Raw genomic sequence first — 17,919 nt, 5'->3', positions numbered from 1 at the left:
CACAGACCATAGGTTTAGGGATTATTATAGGACAGACTCATTCTACTCTCACAGACCATAGGATTAGGGATTATTAGAGACTCATTTTCCTCTCACAGACCATATGTTTAGGGATTATTAGAGACTAGACTCATTCTCCTCTCACAGACCATAGGTTTAGGGATTATTAGAGGCTCCCATTCTAATGTCACTGACCATAGGTTTAGGGATTATTAGAGACTAGACTGATTCGCCTCTCACAGACCATAGGTTTAGGGAATATGAGAGACTCATTCTCCTCTCACAGACCATAGGTTTAGGGATTATTAGAGGCTAGACTCATTCTCCTCTCACAGACCATAGGTTGATGGATTATTAGAGGCTCCCATTCTAATCTCACAGACCATAGGTTTAGGGATTATTAGAGACTCATTCTCCTCTCACAGACCATAGGTTTAGGGAATATTAGAGACTAATTTTCCTCTCACAGACCATAGGTTTAGGGATTATTAGAGACTCATTCTGCTCTCACAGACCATAGGTTTAGGGATTATTAATAGGACAGACTCATTCTACTCTCACAGACCATAGGTTTGGGGAATATTAGAGACTCATTCTCCTCTCACAGACCATAGGTTAATGGATTATTAGAGGCTCCCATTCTAATCTCACAGACCATAGGTTTAGGGATTATTAGAGACTCATTTTCCTCTCACAGACCATAGGTTTAGGGATTATTAGAGACTCATTCTCCTCTCACAGACCATAGGTTTAGGGATTAATAGAGACTCATTCTCCTCTCACGGACCATGGGTTTAGGGATTATTAGAGACTCATTCTCCTCTCACAGACCATAGGTTTGGGATTATTAGAGACTCATTCTCCTCTCACAGACCATAGGTTTAGGGATTATTAAAGACTAGACTCATTCTCCTCTCACAGACCATAGGTTTAGGGATTATTAGAGGCTAGACTCATTCTCCTCTCACAGACCATAGGTTTATGGATTATTAGAGGCTCCCATTCTAATCTCACAGACCATAGGTTTAGGGATTATTAGAGACTCATTCTCCTCTCACAGACCATAGGTTTAGGGATTATTAGAGACTCATTCTGCTCTCACAGACCATAGGTTTAGGGATTATTATAGGACAGACTCATTCTACTCTCACAGACCATAGGATTAGGGATTATTAGAGACTCATTTTCCTCTCACAGACCATAGGTTTAGGGATTATTAGAGACTAGACTCATTCTCCTCTCACAGACCATAGGTTTAGGGATTATTAGAGGCTCCCATTCTAATGTCACTGACCATAGGTTTAGGGATTATTAGAGACTAGACTGATTCGCCTCTCACAGACCATAGGTTTAGGGAATATGAGAGACTCATTCTCCTCTCACAGACCATAGGTTTAGAGATTATTAGAGGCTAGACTCATTCTCCTCTCACAGACCATAGGTTTAGGGATTATTAGAGGCTAGACTCATTCTCCTCTCACAGACCATAGGTTTAGGGAATATTAGAGACTCATTTTCCTCTCACAGACCATAGGTTTAGGGATTATTAGAGGCTAGACTCATTCTCCTCTCACAGACCATAGGTTTAGGGAATATTAGAGACTCATTTTCCTCTCACAGACCATAGGTTTAGGGAATATTAGAGACTCATTTTCCTCTCACAGACCATAGGATTATGGATTATTAGAGACTAGACTCATTCTCCTCTCACAGACCATAGGTTAATGGATTATTAGAGGCTCCCATTCTAATCTCACAGACCATAGGTTTAGGGATTATTAGAGACTCATTCTCCTCTCACAGACCATAGGTTTAGGGATTATTAGAGACTCATTCTCCTCTCACAGACCATAGGTTTAGGGATTATTAGAGACTCATTTTCCTCTCACAGACCATAGGTTTAGGGATTATTAGAGACTCCCATTCTAATCTCACAGACCATAGGTTTAGGGATTATTAGAGACTAATTTTCCTCTCACAGACCATAGGATTAGGGATTATTAGAGACTCATTCTCCTCTCACAGACCATAGGTTTAGGATGATTAGACACTAGACTCATTCTCCTCTCACAGACCATAGGTTTAGGGATTATTAGAGACTCATTCTCCTCTCACAGACCATAGGTTTAGGGATTATTATAGGACAGACTCATTCTACTCTCACAGACCATAGGATTAGGGATTATTAGAGACTCATTTTCCTCTCACAGACCATAGGTTTAGGGATTATTAGAGACTCATTCTCCTCTCACAGACCATATGTTTAGGGATTATTAGAGACTATACTCATTCTCCTCTCACAGACCATAGGTTAATGGATTATTAGAGGCTCCCATTCTAATCTCACAGACCATAGGTTTAGGGATTATTAGAGACGCATTCTCCAATCACAGACCATAGGTTTAGGGATTATTAGAGACTAGACTCATTCTCCTCTCACAGACCATAGGTTAATGGATTATTAGAGGCTCCCATTCTAATCTGACAGACCATAGGTTTAGGGATTATTAGAGACTCATTTTCCTCTCACAGACCATAGGTTTAGGGATTATTAGAGACGCATTCTCCTCTCACAGACCATAGGTTTAGGGATTAATAGAGACTAGACTCATTCTCCTCTCACAGACCATAGGTTTAGGGATTATTAGAAACTCATTCTCCTCTCACAGACCATAGGTTTAGGGATTATTAGACACTCATTCTTTTCTCACAGACCATAGGTTTAGGGATTATTAGAGACTAGACTCATTCTCCTCTCACATACCATAGGTTAATGGATTATTAGAGGCTCCCATTCTAATCTCACAGACCATAGGTTTAGGGATTATTGGAGACTCATTCTCCTCTCACAGACCATAGGTTTAGGGATGATTAGAGACTAGACTCATTCTCCTCTCACAGACCATAGGTTTAGGGATTATTAGAGACTCATTCTCCTCTCACAGACCATAGGTTTAGGGTTTAATAGAGACTCATTCTCCTCTCACAGACCATAGGTTTAGGGATTAATAGAGACTCATTCTCCTCTCACAGACCATAGGTTTAGGGATTATTAGAGACTCATTTTCCTCTCACAGACCATAGGTTTAGGGATTATTAGGGACTCATTCTCCTCTCACAGACCATAGGTTAAGGGTTTAATAGAGACTCATTCTCCTCTCACAGACCATAGGTTTAGGGTTTAATAGAGACTCATTCTCCTCTCACAGACCATAGGTTTAGGGATTATTAGAGACTCATTTTCCTCTCACAGACCATAGGTTTAGGGATTATCAGAGACTCATTCTCCTCTCACATGCCATAGGTTAATGGATTATTAGAGGCTCACATTCTAATCTCACAGACCATAGGTTTAGGGATTATTAGAGACTCATTCTCCTCTCACAGACCATAGGTTTAGGGATTATTAGAGACTCATTCTGCTCTCACAGACCATAGGTTTAGGGATTATTATAGGACAGACTCATTCTACTCTCACAGACCATAGGATTAGGGATTATTAGAGACTCATTTTCCTCTCACAGACCATAGGATTAGGGATTATTAGAGACTAGACTCATTCTCCTCTCACAGACCATAGGTTTAGGGATTATTAGAGGCTCCCAGTCACAGACCATAGGTTTAGGGATTATTAGAGACTCATTCTCCTCTCACAGACCATAGGTTTAGGGAATATGAGAGACTCATTCTCCTCTCACAGACCATAGGTTTAGGGATTATTAGAGGCTAGACTCATTCTCCTCTCACAGACCATAGGTTTATGGATTATTAGAGGCTCCCATTCTAATCTCACAGACCATAGGATTAGGGATTATTAGAGACTCATTTTCCTCTCACAGACCATAGGATTATGGATTATTAGAGACTAGACTCATTCTCCTCTCACAGACCATAGGTTAATGGATTATTAGAGGCTCCCATTCTAATCTCACAGACCATAGGTTTAGGGATTATTAGAGACTCATTTTCCTCTCACAGACCATAGGTTTAGGGATTATTAGAGACTCCCATTCTAATCTCACAGACCATAGGTTTAGGGATTATTAGAGACTCATTTTCCTCTCACAGACCATAGGATTAGGGATTATTAGAGACTCATTCTCCTCTCACAGACCATAGGTTTAGGGATTATTAGAGACTAGACTCATTCTCCTCTCACAGACCATAGGTTTAGGGATTATTAGAGACTCATTCTCCTCTCACAGACCATAGGTTTAGGGATTATTATAGGACAGACTCATTCTACTCTCACAGACCATAGGATTAGGGATTATTAGAGACTCATTTTCCTCTCACAGACCATAGGTTTAGGGATTATTAGAGACTCATTCTCCTCTCACAGACCATATGTTTAGGGATTATTAGAGACTATACTCATTCTCCTCTCACAGACCATAGGTTAATGGATTATTAGAGGCTCCCATTCTAATCTCACAGACCATAGGTTTAGGGATTATTAGAGACGCATTCTCCAATCACAGACCATAGGTTTAGGGATTATTAGAGACTAGACTCATTCTCCTCTCACAGACCATAGGTTAATGGATTATTAGAGGCTCCCATTCTAATCTGACAGACCATAGGTTTAGGGAATATTAGAGACTCATTCTCCTCTCACAGACCATAGGTTTAGGGATTATTAGAGACGCATTCTCCTCTCACAGACCATAGGTTTAGGGATTAATAGAGACTCATTCTCCTCTCACAGACCATAGGTTTAGGGATTATTAGAAACTCATTCTCCTCTCACAGACCATAGGTTTAGGGATTATTAGACACTCATTCTTTTCTCACAGACCATAGGTTTAGGGATTATTAGAGACTAGACTCATTCTCCTCTCACATACCATAGGTTAATGGATTATTAGAGGCTCCCATTCTAATCTCACAGACCATAGGTTTAGGGATTATTGGAGACTCATTCTCCTCTCACAGACCATAGGTTTAGGGATTATTAGAGACTAGACTCATTCTAATCTCACAGACCATAGGTTTAGGGATTATTAAAGACAAATTTTCCTCTCACAGACCATAGGTTTAGGGATTATTAGACACTCATTCTTTTCTCACAGACCATAGGTTTAGGGATTATTAGAGACTAGACTCATTCTCCTCTCACAGACCATAGGTTTAGGGATTATTAGAGAATCATTCTCCAATCACAGACCGTAGGATTAGGGATTATTAGAGACTCATTCTCCTCTCACAGACCATAGGTTTAGGGATGATTAGAGACTAGACTCATTCTCCTCTCACAGACCATAGGTTTAGGGATTATTAGAGACTCATTCTCCTCTCACAGACCATAGGTTTAGGGATGATTAGAGACTAGACTCATTCTCCTCTCACAGACCATAGGTTTAGGGATTATTAGAGACTCATTCTCCTCTCACAGACCATAGGTTTAGGGATTATTAGAGACTAGACTCATTCTCCTCTCACAGACCATAGGTTTAGGGATTATTAGAGACTCATTCTCCTCTCACAGACCATAGGTTTAGGGATTATTAGAGACTCATTTTCCTCTCACAGACCATAGGTTTAGGGATTATCAGAGACTCATTCTCCTCTCACATGCCATAGGTTAATGGATTATTAGAGGCTCACATTCTAATCTCACAGACCATAGGTTTAGGGATTATTAGAGACTCATTCTCCTCTCACAGACCATAGGTTTAGGGATTATTAGAGACTCATTCTGCTCTCACAGACCATAGGTTTAGGGATTATTATAGGACAGACTCATTCTACTCTCACAGACCATAGGATTAGGGATTATTAGAGACTCATTTTCCTCTCACAGACCATAGGATTAGGGATTATTAGAGACTAGACTCATTCTCCTCTCACAGACCATAGGTTTAGGGATTATTAGAGGCTCCCATTCTAATGTCACAGACCATAGGTTTAGGGATTATTAGAGACTAGACTGATTCGCCTCTCACAGACCATAGGTTTAGGGAATATGAGAGACTCATTCTCCTCTCACAGACCATAGGTTTAGGGATTATTAGAGGCTAGACTCATTCGCCTCTCACAGACCATAGGTTTAGGGATTATTAGAGACTCATTCTCCTCTCACAGACCATATGTTTAGGGATTATTAGAGACTATACTCATTCTCCTCTCACAGACCATAGGTTAATGGATTATTAGAGGCTCCCATTCTAATCTCACAGACCATAGGTTTAGGGATTATTAGAGACGCATTCTCCAATCACAGACCATAGGTTTAGGGATTATTAGAGACTAGACTCATTCTCCTCTCACAGACCATAGGTTCATGGATTATTAGAGGCTCCCATTCTAATCTGACAGACCATAGGTTTAGGGATTATTAGAGTCTCATTCTCCTCTCACAGACCATAGGTTTAGGGATTATAAGGGACTCATTCTCCTCTCACAGACCATAGGTTTAGGGATTAATAGAGACTAGACTCATTCTCCTCTCACAGACCAGAGGTTTAGGGATTATTAGACACTCATTCTTTTCTCACAGACCATAGGTTTAGGGATTATTAGAGACTAGACTCATTCTCCTCTCACAGACCATAGGTTTAGGGATTATTAGAGAATCATTCTCCAATCACAGACCGTAGGATTAGGGATTATTAGAGACTCATTCTCCTCTCACAGACCATAGGTTTAGGGATGATTAGAGACTAGACTCATTCTCCTCTCACAGACCATAGGTTTAGGGTTTAATAGAGACTCATTCTCCTCTCACAGACCATAGGTTTAGGGAATATTAGAGACTCATTCTCCTCTCACAGACCATAGGTTTAGGGATTATTAGAGACTCATTTTCCTCTCACAGACCATAGGATTAGGGATTATTAGACACTCATTCTTTTCTCACAGACCATAGGTTTAGGGATTATTAGAGACTAGACTCATTCTCCTCTCACAGACCATAGGTTTAGGAATTATAAGGGACTCATTCTCCTCTCACAGACCATAGGTTTAGGGATTATTAGAGACTAGACTCATTCTCCTCTCACAGACCATAGGTTTAGGGATTATTAGAGACTCATTCTCCTCTCACAGACCATAGGTTTAGGGATTATTAGAGACTCATTCTCCTCTCACAGACCATAGGTTTAGGGATATTAGAGACTCACTCTCCTCTCACAGACCAGAGGTTTAGGGATTATTAGAGACTCATTCTCTTCTCACAGACCATAGGTTTAGGATGATTAGAGACTCATTCTCTTCTCACAGACCATAGGTTTAGGGATTATTAGAGACTCATTCTCCTCTCACAGACCATAGGTTTAGGGATATTAGAGACTCACTCTCCTCTCACAGACCAGAGGTTTAGGGATTATTAGAGACTCATTCTAATCTCACAGACCATAGGTTTAGGGATTATTAGAGACTCATTCTCTTCTCACAGACCATAGGTTTAGGGATTCATTCTCCTCTCACAGACCATAGGTTTGGGGATTATTAGAGACTCATTCTCCTCTCACAGACCATAGGTTTAGGGATTATTAGAAACTCATTCTCCTCTCACAGACCAGAGGTTTAGGGATTATTAGAAACTCATTCTCCTCTCACAGACCATAGGTTTAGGGTTTAATAGAGACTCATTCTCCTCTCACAGACCATAGGTTTAGGGATATTAGAGACTCACTCTCCTCTCACAGACCATAGGTTTAGGGATTATTAGAGACTCATTCTCTTCTCACAGACCAGAGGTTTAGGGATTATTAGAACAACCAAAACAGATTGAATAGTCGATAGACTGTGGAATGGAAGTACGGCTGTTTCCAATGTTCCAATGTTCCAATGTTCCAATGTTCCAATGTTCCAATGTTGTCCAGAATGTGTTGTAGAATTTGTTCAACATGGAACCATTACGGTCCTACAATGTGTTCTATAAGACAGTCAGCTCAACACAGGGTAGTTGACAATCTCCATTTCAACCATATCAAACCCATATAATTGCCTTTTCCTTGGCAAAACCTTCCATTACAAGGATCACAGTTTTGTCTTTTATATCTGTCACAGAAACATTCAGTATTTTATGACATCTATGGCAACATTTATATTATCTAGCCCATAATGATGTCCTCACATAATATAGAATATATTTTTAAAAATTACACAATACAAATTAAAGGAGACCACCTTTGTCTGATTGTTAAATGTCTCCCTGGGCGATGGACGACGTGATTAGACGTTCTGATTCCAAAGACTCTCTGTCTAAAGGGGAGGACTGTTTCTTGGGAGAAAAACTATCTAATTTTCCATTTATGTAATGCAAACTGCTTTGGCTTTGACTATTCCTGGTTAATTGACTGTCAAACGAGGCGGATATCCCGAGGCAATGTCTGCTGATTTGCTTGTCAAATGAGACAGGGAGAGCGGCGAGAGAGCGAGAGCAAAGGAGGCAAGGAGGCAAGGCTGAAGGAGGCAAGACATGAAATGATAAAAGAGTTAAAGAGAGAGAGTGAGAAATGGAGAGAAGGATAGATTATATAGAGAGAGGGGGAGAGGGGTGGGGGGAGATTATATAAACAAATGTGCTGGATCGTTTCATTAAGCCGTTTTGATTTGCCACATTGTCAGAATTCAGACACAAACACACAAGACATGTTCAGGTTCATAGATGAAGAAATCAGGCCATAATGGAAACGACACTAACATCGTAGAAGAGTGATAGAACAATATGGTTATCATGGTTACAGGACTACAGTAATACAAATCCACTGTTAACAAACGCAGCATGACTACAGACACTATAGACTGCAGACAGAACAATAGGTGTTATGGGAAGCATAAAAATGTCAATATTGTTTCACATGAAATCTATTTCTTGCACTTATTTTATTGAAGGTTTAATGAATTTAGCATTGAACAATTTGATTAATTTGTTATTTAATTCATAAAGGTGTGTTCAGTATTAATTCCATTTTACATGTTGATGTAATACTATTCATGCAAAACATTTGGATTGTCTTATTTGTCAAATGAATAGTGATTATTCTGATGAAATAGATATGAGCGTGATTATTCTGATGAAATAGATATGAGCGTGATTATTCTGATGAAATAGATATGAGCGTGATTATTCTGATGAAATAGATGTGAGCGTGATTATTCTGATGAAATAGATATGAGCATGATTATTCTGATGAAATAGATATGAGCGTGATTATTCTGATGAAATAGATGTGAGCGTGATTATTCTGATGAAATAGATATGAGCGTGATTATTCTGATGAAATAGATATGAGCATGATTATTCTGATGAAATAGATATGAGCGATTGTTCTAGAGATTTTAAATGTAGTTTCTAATTTTTTTCACCTTTATTTAGCCAGGTAAGCCAGTTGAGAACAAGTTCTCATTTACAACTGCGACCTGGCCAAGATTAAGGAAAGCAGTGCGACACAAACAACAACAACAGAGTTACACATGGAATAAACAAACGTACAGTCAATAACACAATAGAACAATAAATATTCAGTGTGTGCAAATGTAGTAAGATTAGGGAGGTAAAGGCAATAAATAGGCCATAGTGGTGAAATAATTACAATTTAACACTGGAGTGATAGATGTGCAAGTAGAGATACTGGGGTGCAAAGGAGCAAAAAAAATAACAATATGGGGATGAGGAAGTTGGGTGGGCTGTTTACAGATGGGCTATGTACAGGTACAGTGACCGGTAAGCTGCTCTGACAGCTGGTGCTTAAAGTTAGTGAGGAAGATATAAGGCTCCAGCTTCAGTTATTTTTGCAATTTGTTCCAGTCATTGGCAGCAGAGAACTGAAAGGAGAGGCGAGACTCTCTCAGTTTTACGAGGGTATGTTTGGATAATATAACTCTGTCTTATTGTCTTATTGATTCAAAAATGTATTTTATTTCATTTGTTCCAGGGGATCAAACTCAAGATGGAAGTTCCCCTGTTCCACTAAAGGAGGATGTTGAGAACATGGAGAAAGAGGAACTCCAGAAGGTTCTATTGGAACAGATCGATCTACGAAGACGACTAGAACAGGAGTTCCACGCTCTGAAGGGAAACTCCCCCTTCCCTGTGTTCCGTAGGTCTACCTCTCTGTCTCTAACCCTAACATTCACAGCCTAACCCCTCATACCCTAACCCTAACCCTTCCCTGTGTTCCGTAGGTCTACCTCTCTGTCTCTAACCCTAACATTCACAGCCTAACCGCTCATACTCTAACCCTAACCCTTCCCTGTGTTCCATAGGTCTACCTCTCTGTCTCTAACCCTAACATTCACAGCCTAACCGCTCATACTCTAACCCTAACCCTTCCCTGTGTTCCATAGGTCTACCTCTCTGTCTCTAACCCTAACATTCACAGCCTAACCCCTCATACTCTAACCCTAACCCTTCCCTGTGTTCCATAGGTCTACCTCTCTGTCTCTAACCCTAACATTCACAGCCTAACCCCTCATACCCTAACCCTAACCCTTCCCTGTGTTCCATAGGTCTACCTCTCTGTCTCTAACCCTAACATTCACAGCCTAACCCCTCATAATCTAACCCTAACCCTCACACCCTAACCCCTCATACCCTAACCCTAACCCTAACCCTCACACCCTAACCCCTCATACCCTAACTCTAACCCTCCCCCTTCCCTGTGTTCCATAGGTCTACCTCTCTGTCTCTAACCCTAACCCTCACAGCCTAACCCCTCATACTCTAACCCTAACCCTTCCCTGTGTTCTGTAGGTCTACCTCTCAGTCTCTAACCCTAACCCTCACAGCCTAACCCCTCATACCCTAACCCTAACCCTTACCCTCACACCCTAACCCCTCATACCCTAACCCTAACCCTTCCCTGTGTTCTGTAGGTCTACCTCTCTGTCTCTAACCCTAACCCTCACAGCCTAACCCCTCATACCCTAACCCTAACCCTAACCCTCACACCCTAACCCCTCATACCCTAACCCTAACCCTTCCCTGTGTTCTGTAGGTCTACCTCTCTGTCTCTAAACCTAACCCTCACAGCCTAACCCCTTATACCCTAACTCTAAGCCTAACCCTTCCCTGTGTTCCATAGGTCTACCTCTCTGTCTCTAACCCTAACCCCTCACACCATAACCCCTCACACCCTAACCCTCACACCCTAACCCCTCACACTCTAACCCTGGTGGGAAGCTGCTATAGACCACCAAGGGACCACCAAGGAATCGTGAAATGCTTGATCATGTATGCAATATCAATAGAGACGTATATTTCCTGGGTGATTTACAATATTGACTGGCTTTCATCAGGCTGCCCACTCAAGAGACAGCTTCAAACTGTAACTAGTGTCTGCAAACTTGTTCGGGTTGTCAATCAACCTACCAGGGTAGTTACGCACAGGAATGAAATCATCAACATGTATTGATCACATCTTTACTAATGCTGCAGAAATTAGTCCATCGGATGAAGTGATCACAATATAGGAGCCATATCAAGGAAAACCACAATTCTGAAGTCTGGGCCTAATATAGTGTATAAGAGGTCATATCATACATTTTTATAGTGATTCTTATGTTATTGATGTGAAGAGTATTTGTGGGTCAGTGGTGAGTAATGAGGAGCAAGGAGCAGCAAGGAGTCATCGTGCCAGGTAATCCTGAGGTATGGTCCTAGGGCTCAGGCCCCCAAGAGAGAGAAAGAAAGAGAGAATTAGAGAGAGCATATTTAAATTCACACAGGACACTGGAGAAATACTGCAGATATAACAGACTGACCCTAGCCCCCCGAGACATAAACTACTACAGCATAAATACTGGAGGCTGAGACAGGAGGGGTCATGAGGGGTCAGGAGACACTATGGCCCCATCGGATGATACCCCCGGACAGGGCCAAACAGGCAGGATATACATCCGATTGGCAAATGTACTGCAAATTGAGAAATCATGTGACTAAACTGAATAAAAAGAGTAACTAAACTATGAAACAAAGATAAATTAAATAAAGAATGATAGTAAAAAGATTTGGAGCACCTTAAATTACATTTTGGGAAAAAAGGCAAACTCAGCTCCATCATTCATTGAATCAGACGGATCATTCATCATAAAACCCACTGATAATGCAAACTACTTTAATTACTTTTTAATTGGCAAGATTAGCATATTTAGGCATGGCATGTCAGCAACAAACACTGACAATACACATCCAAGTATATCTGCCACAATTCTGAAAGACAAGAATTGTAATTTTGCCTACCATAAACAGAACACAGAGGGTGTCCTTTAATGGAAGCCTCTCAAACATAATCCAGGTAGAATCAGGAATTCTCCAGGGCAGCTGTCTAGGCCCCTTACTTTTTTCAATCTTGACTAATGACATGCCACTGGCTTTGAGTAAAGCCAGAGTGTCTATGTATGCAAATGACTCAACACTATACACATCAGCTACCACAGCGACTGAAATGACTGCAACACTTAGCAAAGAGCTGCAGTTAGTTTCAAAATGGGTGGCAAGGAATAAATTAATCCTAAATATTTCAAAAACTAAAAGCATTGTATTTGGGACAAATCATTCACTAAAATCCTAAACCTCAACCAAATCTTGTAATAATACGCATGTCAATCTCTCCTGGCTGAAAGTGAAGGAGAGATTGACTTCATCACTACTTTTATTTATGAGAGGTATTGACATGTTGAATGTACCGAGCTGTCTGTTTGAACAACTGGCGCACAGCTCGGACACCCATACATACCCCACAAGACATGCCACCAGAGGTCTCTTCACAGTCCCCAAGTCCAGAACAAACTATGGGAGGTGCACAGTACTACGTAGAGCCATGACTACATGGAACTCAAGTAACTCATGGCAGCACTGAAATTATATGTTAAAACCAGATAGTAAAACACCTTATGGAACAGCGGGGACTGTGAAGAGACACACACACAGGTACAGACACATGCATACACACACAATAACATATGCACTATACACACACGTACATGGATTTTGTGTTATAGATATGTGGTCGTAGAGTAGATGTCTGAGGGCACACACTTAATATGTTGTGAAATCTGTTATGAATGTCTTATGTTTTTAAAATGTATAACTGCCTTCATTTTGCTGGACCTCAGCAAAATGATCTGCCTTGGCAAATTGTGCTGTTAAGACACTGATGCCCTTTGCAACCACGTACCTATGTGAGAGTGGATTCTCGGCCCTCACTAGCATGAAAACTAAATACAGGCACAGACTGTGTGTAGAAAATGATTTAAGACTGAGACTCTCTCCAATACAACCCAACATTGCAGTGTTATGTGCATCCTTTCAAGCACACCCTTCTCATTAACCTGTGGTGAGTTATTCACCATTTTCAATGAACAAATAAGGTTTTATATGTAAGAAAGCTAAATAAAGAGCAAAATGATTGATTATTATTATTATTTGTGCACTGGTCCTATAAGAGCTCTTTGTCACTTCCCACGAGCTGGGTTACATTTTTTATTTAACCTTTATTAAACTAGGCAAGTCAGTTAAGAACACATTCTTATTTACAATGACGGCCTACTGGGGAACAGTGAGTTAACTGCCTTGTTCAGGGGCAGAATGACAGATTTGTACCTTGTCAGCTCAGGGATTCGATCTAGCAAACTTCCAGTTACTAGTCCAACACTCTAACCACTATGTTTCGTATAGTGTGTGTGTGGCAGGTTTACAATGATGACAAAAAACAACATTTAAGAGTGTGCTGACCCTGTTGCTAGATGGGGTACAGCTGGAGGTTGAATGTTTGATGGGGTACAGCACTATAAACAGTTTGGGAACCAGTGCTCTAGACCTTAAGGAGAAATACTAAGCCAGCCAGTCATTTGTCTCCATCTTGTGGCTGTTTTAGACACCTGGAGTCTCCACTGGGACTTTGAATTGGTTTAGGATAAAGCTACACATCTATTGTATTTGTCATGATGATTATTATTTATTGTCTGGATTCCTGTAGAATGGTCTTTACCTTTGATTACTTTTGTGTGGTGTTGGTAAATATGGTGTAATGGAAATAATTCCTCATAGGCCTATGACCCTGAATCTGTAGTCTAGGCGTGGAACATTTTATCAATCACACAGTGCATCTGATTACCAGTCAGATCAAATCAAATTGTAATGGTCACATACATCTTTAGCAGATGTTATTACGGTATATCGAAATGCTTGCGTTCCTAGCTCCAACAGTGCAGTAATATCTAACTAAATGCTTGCGTTCCTAGCTCCAACAGTGCAGTAATATCTAACTAAATTGCTTGCGTTCCTAGCTCCAACAGTGCAGTAATATCTAACTAAATGCTTGTGTTCCTAGCTCCAACAGTGCAGTAATATCTAACTAAATGCTTGCGTTCCCAGCTCCAACAGTGCAGTAATATCTAACTAAATGCTTGTGTTCCTAGCTCCAACAGTGCAGTAGTATCTAACTAAATGCTTGTGTTCCCAGCTCCAACAGTGCAGTAATATCTAACTAAATGCTTGTGTTCGTAGCTCCAACAGTGCAGTAATATCTAACTAAATTGCTTGCGTTCCTAGCTCCAACAGTGCAGTAATATCTAACTAAATGCTTGCGTTCCTAGCTCCAACAGTGCAGTAATATCTAACTAAATGCTTGCGCTCCAACAGTGCAGTAGTATCTCCAAATGCAGTGCAGTAGTATCTAACTAAATGCTTGTGTTCCTAGCTCCAACAGTGCAGTAATATCTAACTAAATGCTTGCGTTCCTAGCTCCAACAGTGCAGTAATATCTAACTAAAATGCTTGTGTTCCTGGCTCCAACAGTGCAGTAGTATCTCACAATTCACAATAATACACACAAATCTAAAAGTAAAAGGACGGATTAAGAAAATAAATATTAGGACCAGCAATGTCGGAGTGGAATTGACAAAAATAAAGTAAAATAGAATACAGTAAATTAAATCAAACTTTATTTGTCACATGCGTCGAATACAGGAAGTGTAGACTTTACCGTGAAATGCTGCAACCAACAGTGCAGTTCAAGAAGAAGAAAATATTTACCAAGTTGACTAAAATAAAAAGTAATAATAAAAAGTAACACAATAAGAATACCCATAACGAGTCTATATACAGGGAGCACCGGTACCGAGTCAGTGTGTAGAGGTACAGGCTAGTTGAGGTCATCTGTACATGTAGGTGGGGGCGAAGTGATTACGCATAGGTAACAAACAAACAGCGAGTAGCAGCAGTGTACAAGAGGGGGGGTGTCAATGTAAATTGTCCGTTGGCGATAATAATGAATTGTTCAGCAGTCTAATGGCTTGGGGGTAAAAGCTGTTGAGGAGCCTTTTGGTCCTAGACGTGGCACTCCGGGTACCGCTTGCCGAGCGGTAGCAGAGAAAACAGTCTATAACTTGGGTGACTGGAGTCTCTGACAATTTTATGGGCTTTCCTCTGACACCGCCTACTATATAGATCTCGGATGGCAGGAAGCTTGGCCCAAGTGACATACTGGGCCGTACGTACTACCATCTGTAGCGCCTTACGGTCAGTTGCCGAGCTGTTGCCATACCAGGAGGTGATGCAACCGGTCAGGATGCTATCGATGGTGCAGCTGTAGAACCTTTTGGGGATCTGGGGGCCCATTCCAAATCTTTTCAGTCTCCTGAGGGGGATAAGGTTTTGTCGTGCCCTCTTCATGACTGTCTTGGTATGTTTGGACCATGATAGTTCGTTGGTGTTGTGGACACCAAGGAACTTGAAACTCTCGACCCGCTCCACTACAGCCCCGTCGATGTTAATGGGGGCCTGTTCGACCCGCCTTTTCCTGTAGTCCACGATCAGCTCCTTTGTCTTGCTCACATTGAGGGAGAGGTTGTTGTCCTGGCACCACACTGCCAGTTCTCTGACCTCTTCCCTATAGGCTGTCTCAAAGTTGTCGGTGATCAGGCGTATTACAGACTCGACCACTGTTGTGTCGTCAGCAAACTTAATGACGGTGTTGGAGTCGTGCTTGGCCAAGCAGTCGTGGGTGAACATGTAATACAGGAGAGGACTAAGCACGCACCACTGAGGGGCCCCAGTGTTGAGGATCGGAATGGCAGACGTGTTGTTGCCTACCCTGACCACCTGGGGGTGGCCCGGCAGGAAGTCCAGGATCCAGTTGCCGAGGGAGGTGTTTAATCCCAAAGTCCTTAGTTTAGTGATGAGTTTAGTGGGCAGTATGGTGTTGAACGCTAAACTGTAGTCAATGAACAGCATTCTCAAATAGGTGTTCCTTTTGTCCAGGTTCGAAAGGGCGGTGTGGAGTGCGAATGAGATTGCGTCATCTGTGGATCTGTTGGGGCGGTATGTGAATTGGAGTGGGTCTAGGGTGTCCGGGAGGATGCTGTTGATGTGAGTCATGACCAGCCTTTCAAAGCACTTCATGGCTACCGACGTGAGTGCTACAGGTCGGTAGTCATTTAGGCAGGTTACCTTAGTGTTCTTGGGTACAGGGACTATGGTTGTCCGTTTGAAACATGTAGGTATTACAGACTCGGTCAGGGAGGTTGAAAATGTCAGTGAAGACACTTGACTGTTGGTCCGCGAATGCTTTGAGTACATACCCATCTGTCTGGCCCAGCTTCTTTGTGAATGTTGACCTGTTTAAAGGTTTTGTTCACATCGGCTACCGAGAGCGTTATCACACACCAGAACAGCTGGTGCTCTTGTGCATGCTTCAGTGTTGCTTGCCTCGAAGCGAGCATAAAAAGGTATTTAGCTCATCTGGTAGGCTCGCATGAATGGGCAGCTCGCATCTGGGTTTCCCTTTGTAGTCTGTAATAGTTTTCAAGCCCTGCCACATCAGACGAGCATCAAAGCCGGTGTAGTACGATTCAATCTTAATCCGGGATTAGCGGGATTTCTTATAAGCGTCTGGATTAGTCTCCCGCTCCTTGAAAGCGGCAGCTCTAGCCTTTACCTCGATGTGGATGTTGCCTGTAATCTTTGGCTTTTGGTTGTACGTACAGTCACTGTGGGGACGACGTCATCGATGCACTTATTGATGAAGCTGATGACTGAGGTGGTGTATTCCTCAATGCCATTGGATGAATCTCGGAACATATCCAGTCTGTGCTGCAAAACAGTCCTGTAGTGTAGCATCCGCATCATCTGACCACTTCCGTATTGAGCGAGTCACTGGTACTTCCTGCTTTAGTTTTTGCTTGTAAACTGGAATCAGTAGCCGTGTTAGATGTAGCCGTGTTAGATGTAGCCGTGTTAGACGTAGCCATGTTAGACGTAGCCGTGTTAGACGTAGCCGTGTTAGACGTTGCCGTGTTAGACGTTGCCGTGTTAGACGTAGCCGTGTTAGACGTAGCCGTGTTAGATGTAGCCGTGTTAGATATACTATAGCCGTGTTAGATGTAGCCGTGTTAGATGTAGCCGTGTTAGATATACTATAGCCGTGTTAGATATACTATAGCCATGTTAGATGTAGCCGTGTTAGATGTAGCCGTGTTAGATATACTATAGCCGTGTTAGATGTAGCCGTGTTAGATGTAGCCGTGTTAGATATACTATAGCCGTGTTAGATGTAGCCGTGTTAGATGTAGCCGTGTTAGATATACTATAGCCGTGTTAGATGTAGCCGTGTTAGATGTTGCTGTGTTAGATGTTGCCGTGTTAGATGTAGCCGTGTTAGATATACTATAGCCGTGTTAGATGTTGCCGTGTTAGATGTAGCCGTGTTAGACGTAGCCTTGTTAGATGTACTATAGCAGTGTTAGATGTAGCCGTTTTAGATGTAGCCATGTTAGATGTAGCCTTGTTAGATGTAGCCGTTTTAGATGTAGCCATGTTAGATGTAGCCTTGTTAGATATACTATAGTCGTGTTAGATGTAGCCGTGTTAGATGCAGCCGTGTTAGATGTAGCCGTGTTAGATATACTATAGCCGTGTTAGATGTAGCCGTGTTAGATGTAGCCATGTTAGATATACTATAGCCGTGT

The 17,919-nt window shown here is 41.6% G+C and overlaps 1 protein-coding gene across 1 annotated transcript in view; it reads left to right on the top strand.

The window, feature by feature from the left end:
* Nucleotides 1-10,722, top strand: part of LOC115127237 (SKI family transcriptional corepressor 2-like) — a 30,349-nt gene extending 19,627 nt beyond the window's left edge. Inside the window, exons 4-5 of the mRNA XM_065024953.1 lie at nucleotides 9,885-10,049; nucleotides 10,703-10,722. Coding sequence (XP_064881025.1) covers nucleotides 9,885-10,049; nucleotides 10,703-10,722 — 185 coding nt within the window. The remainder of the gene's footprint in view (nucleotides 1-9,884; nucleotides 10,050-10,702) is intronic.
* Nucleotides 10,723-17,919: the final 7,197 nt, after the last annotated feature.

This window comes from Oncorhynchus nerka, linkage group LG11, assembly GCF_034236695.1.
Source record: "Oncorhynchus nerka isolate Pitt River linkage group LG11, Oner_Uvic_2.0, whole genome shotgun sequence".
Taxonomy (NCBI): domain Eukaryota; kingdom Metazoa; phylum Chordata; class Actinopteri; order Salmoniformes; family Salmonidae; genus Oncorhynchus; species Oncorhynchus nerka.
The sequence above is the reverse complement of the archived record's forward strand: the minus strand, read 5'-3'. Positions and strand labels throughout refer to the sequence as shown.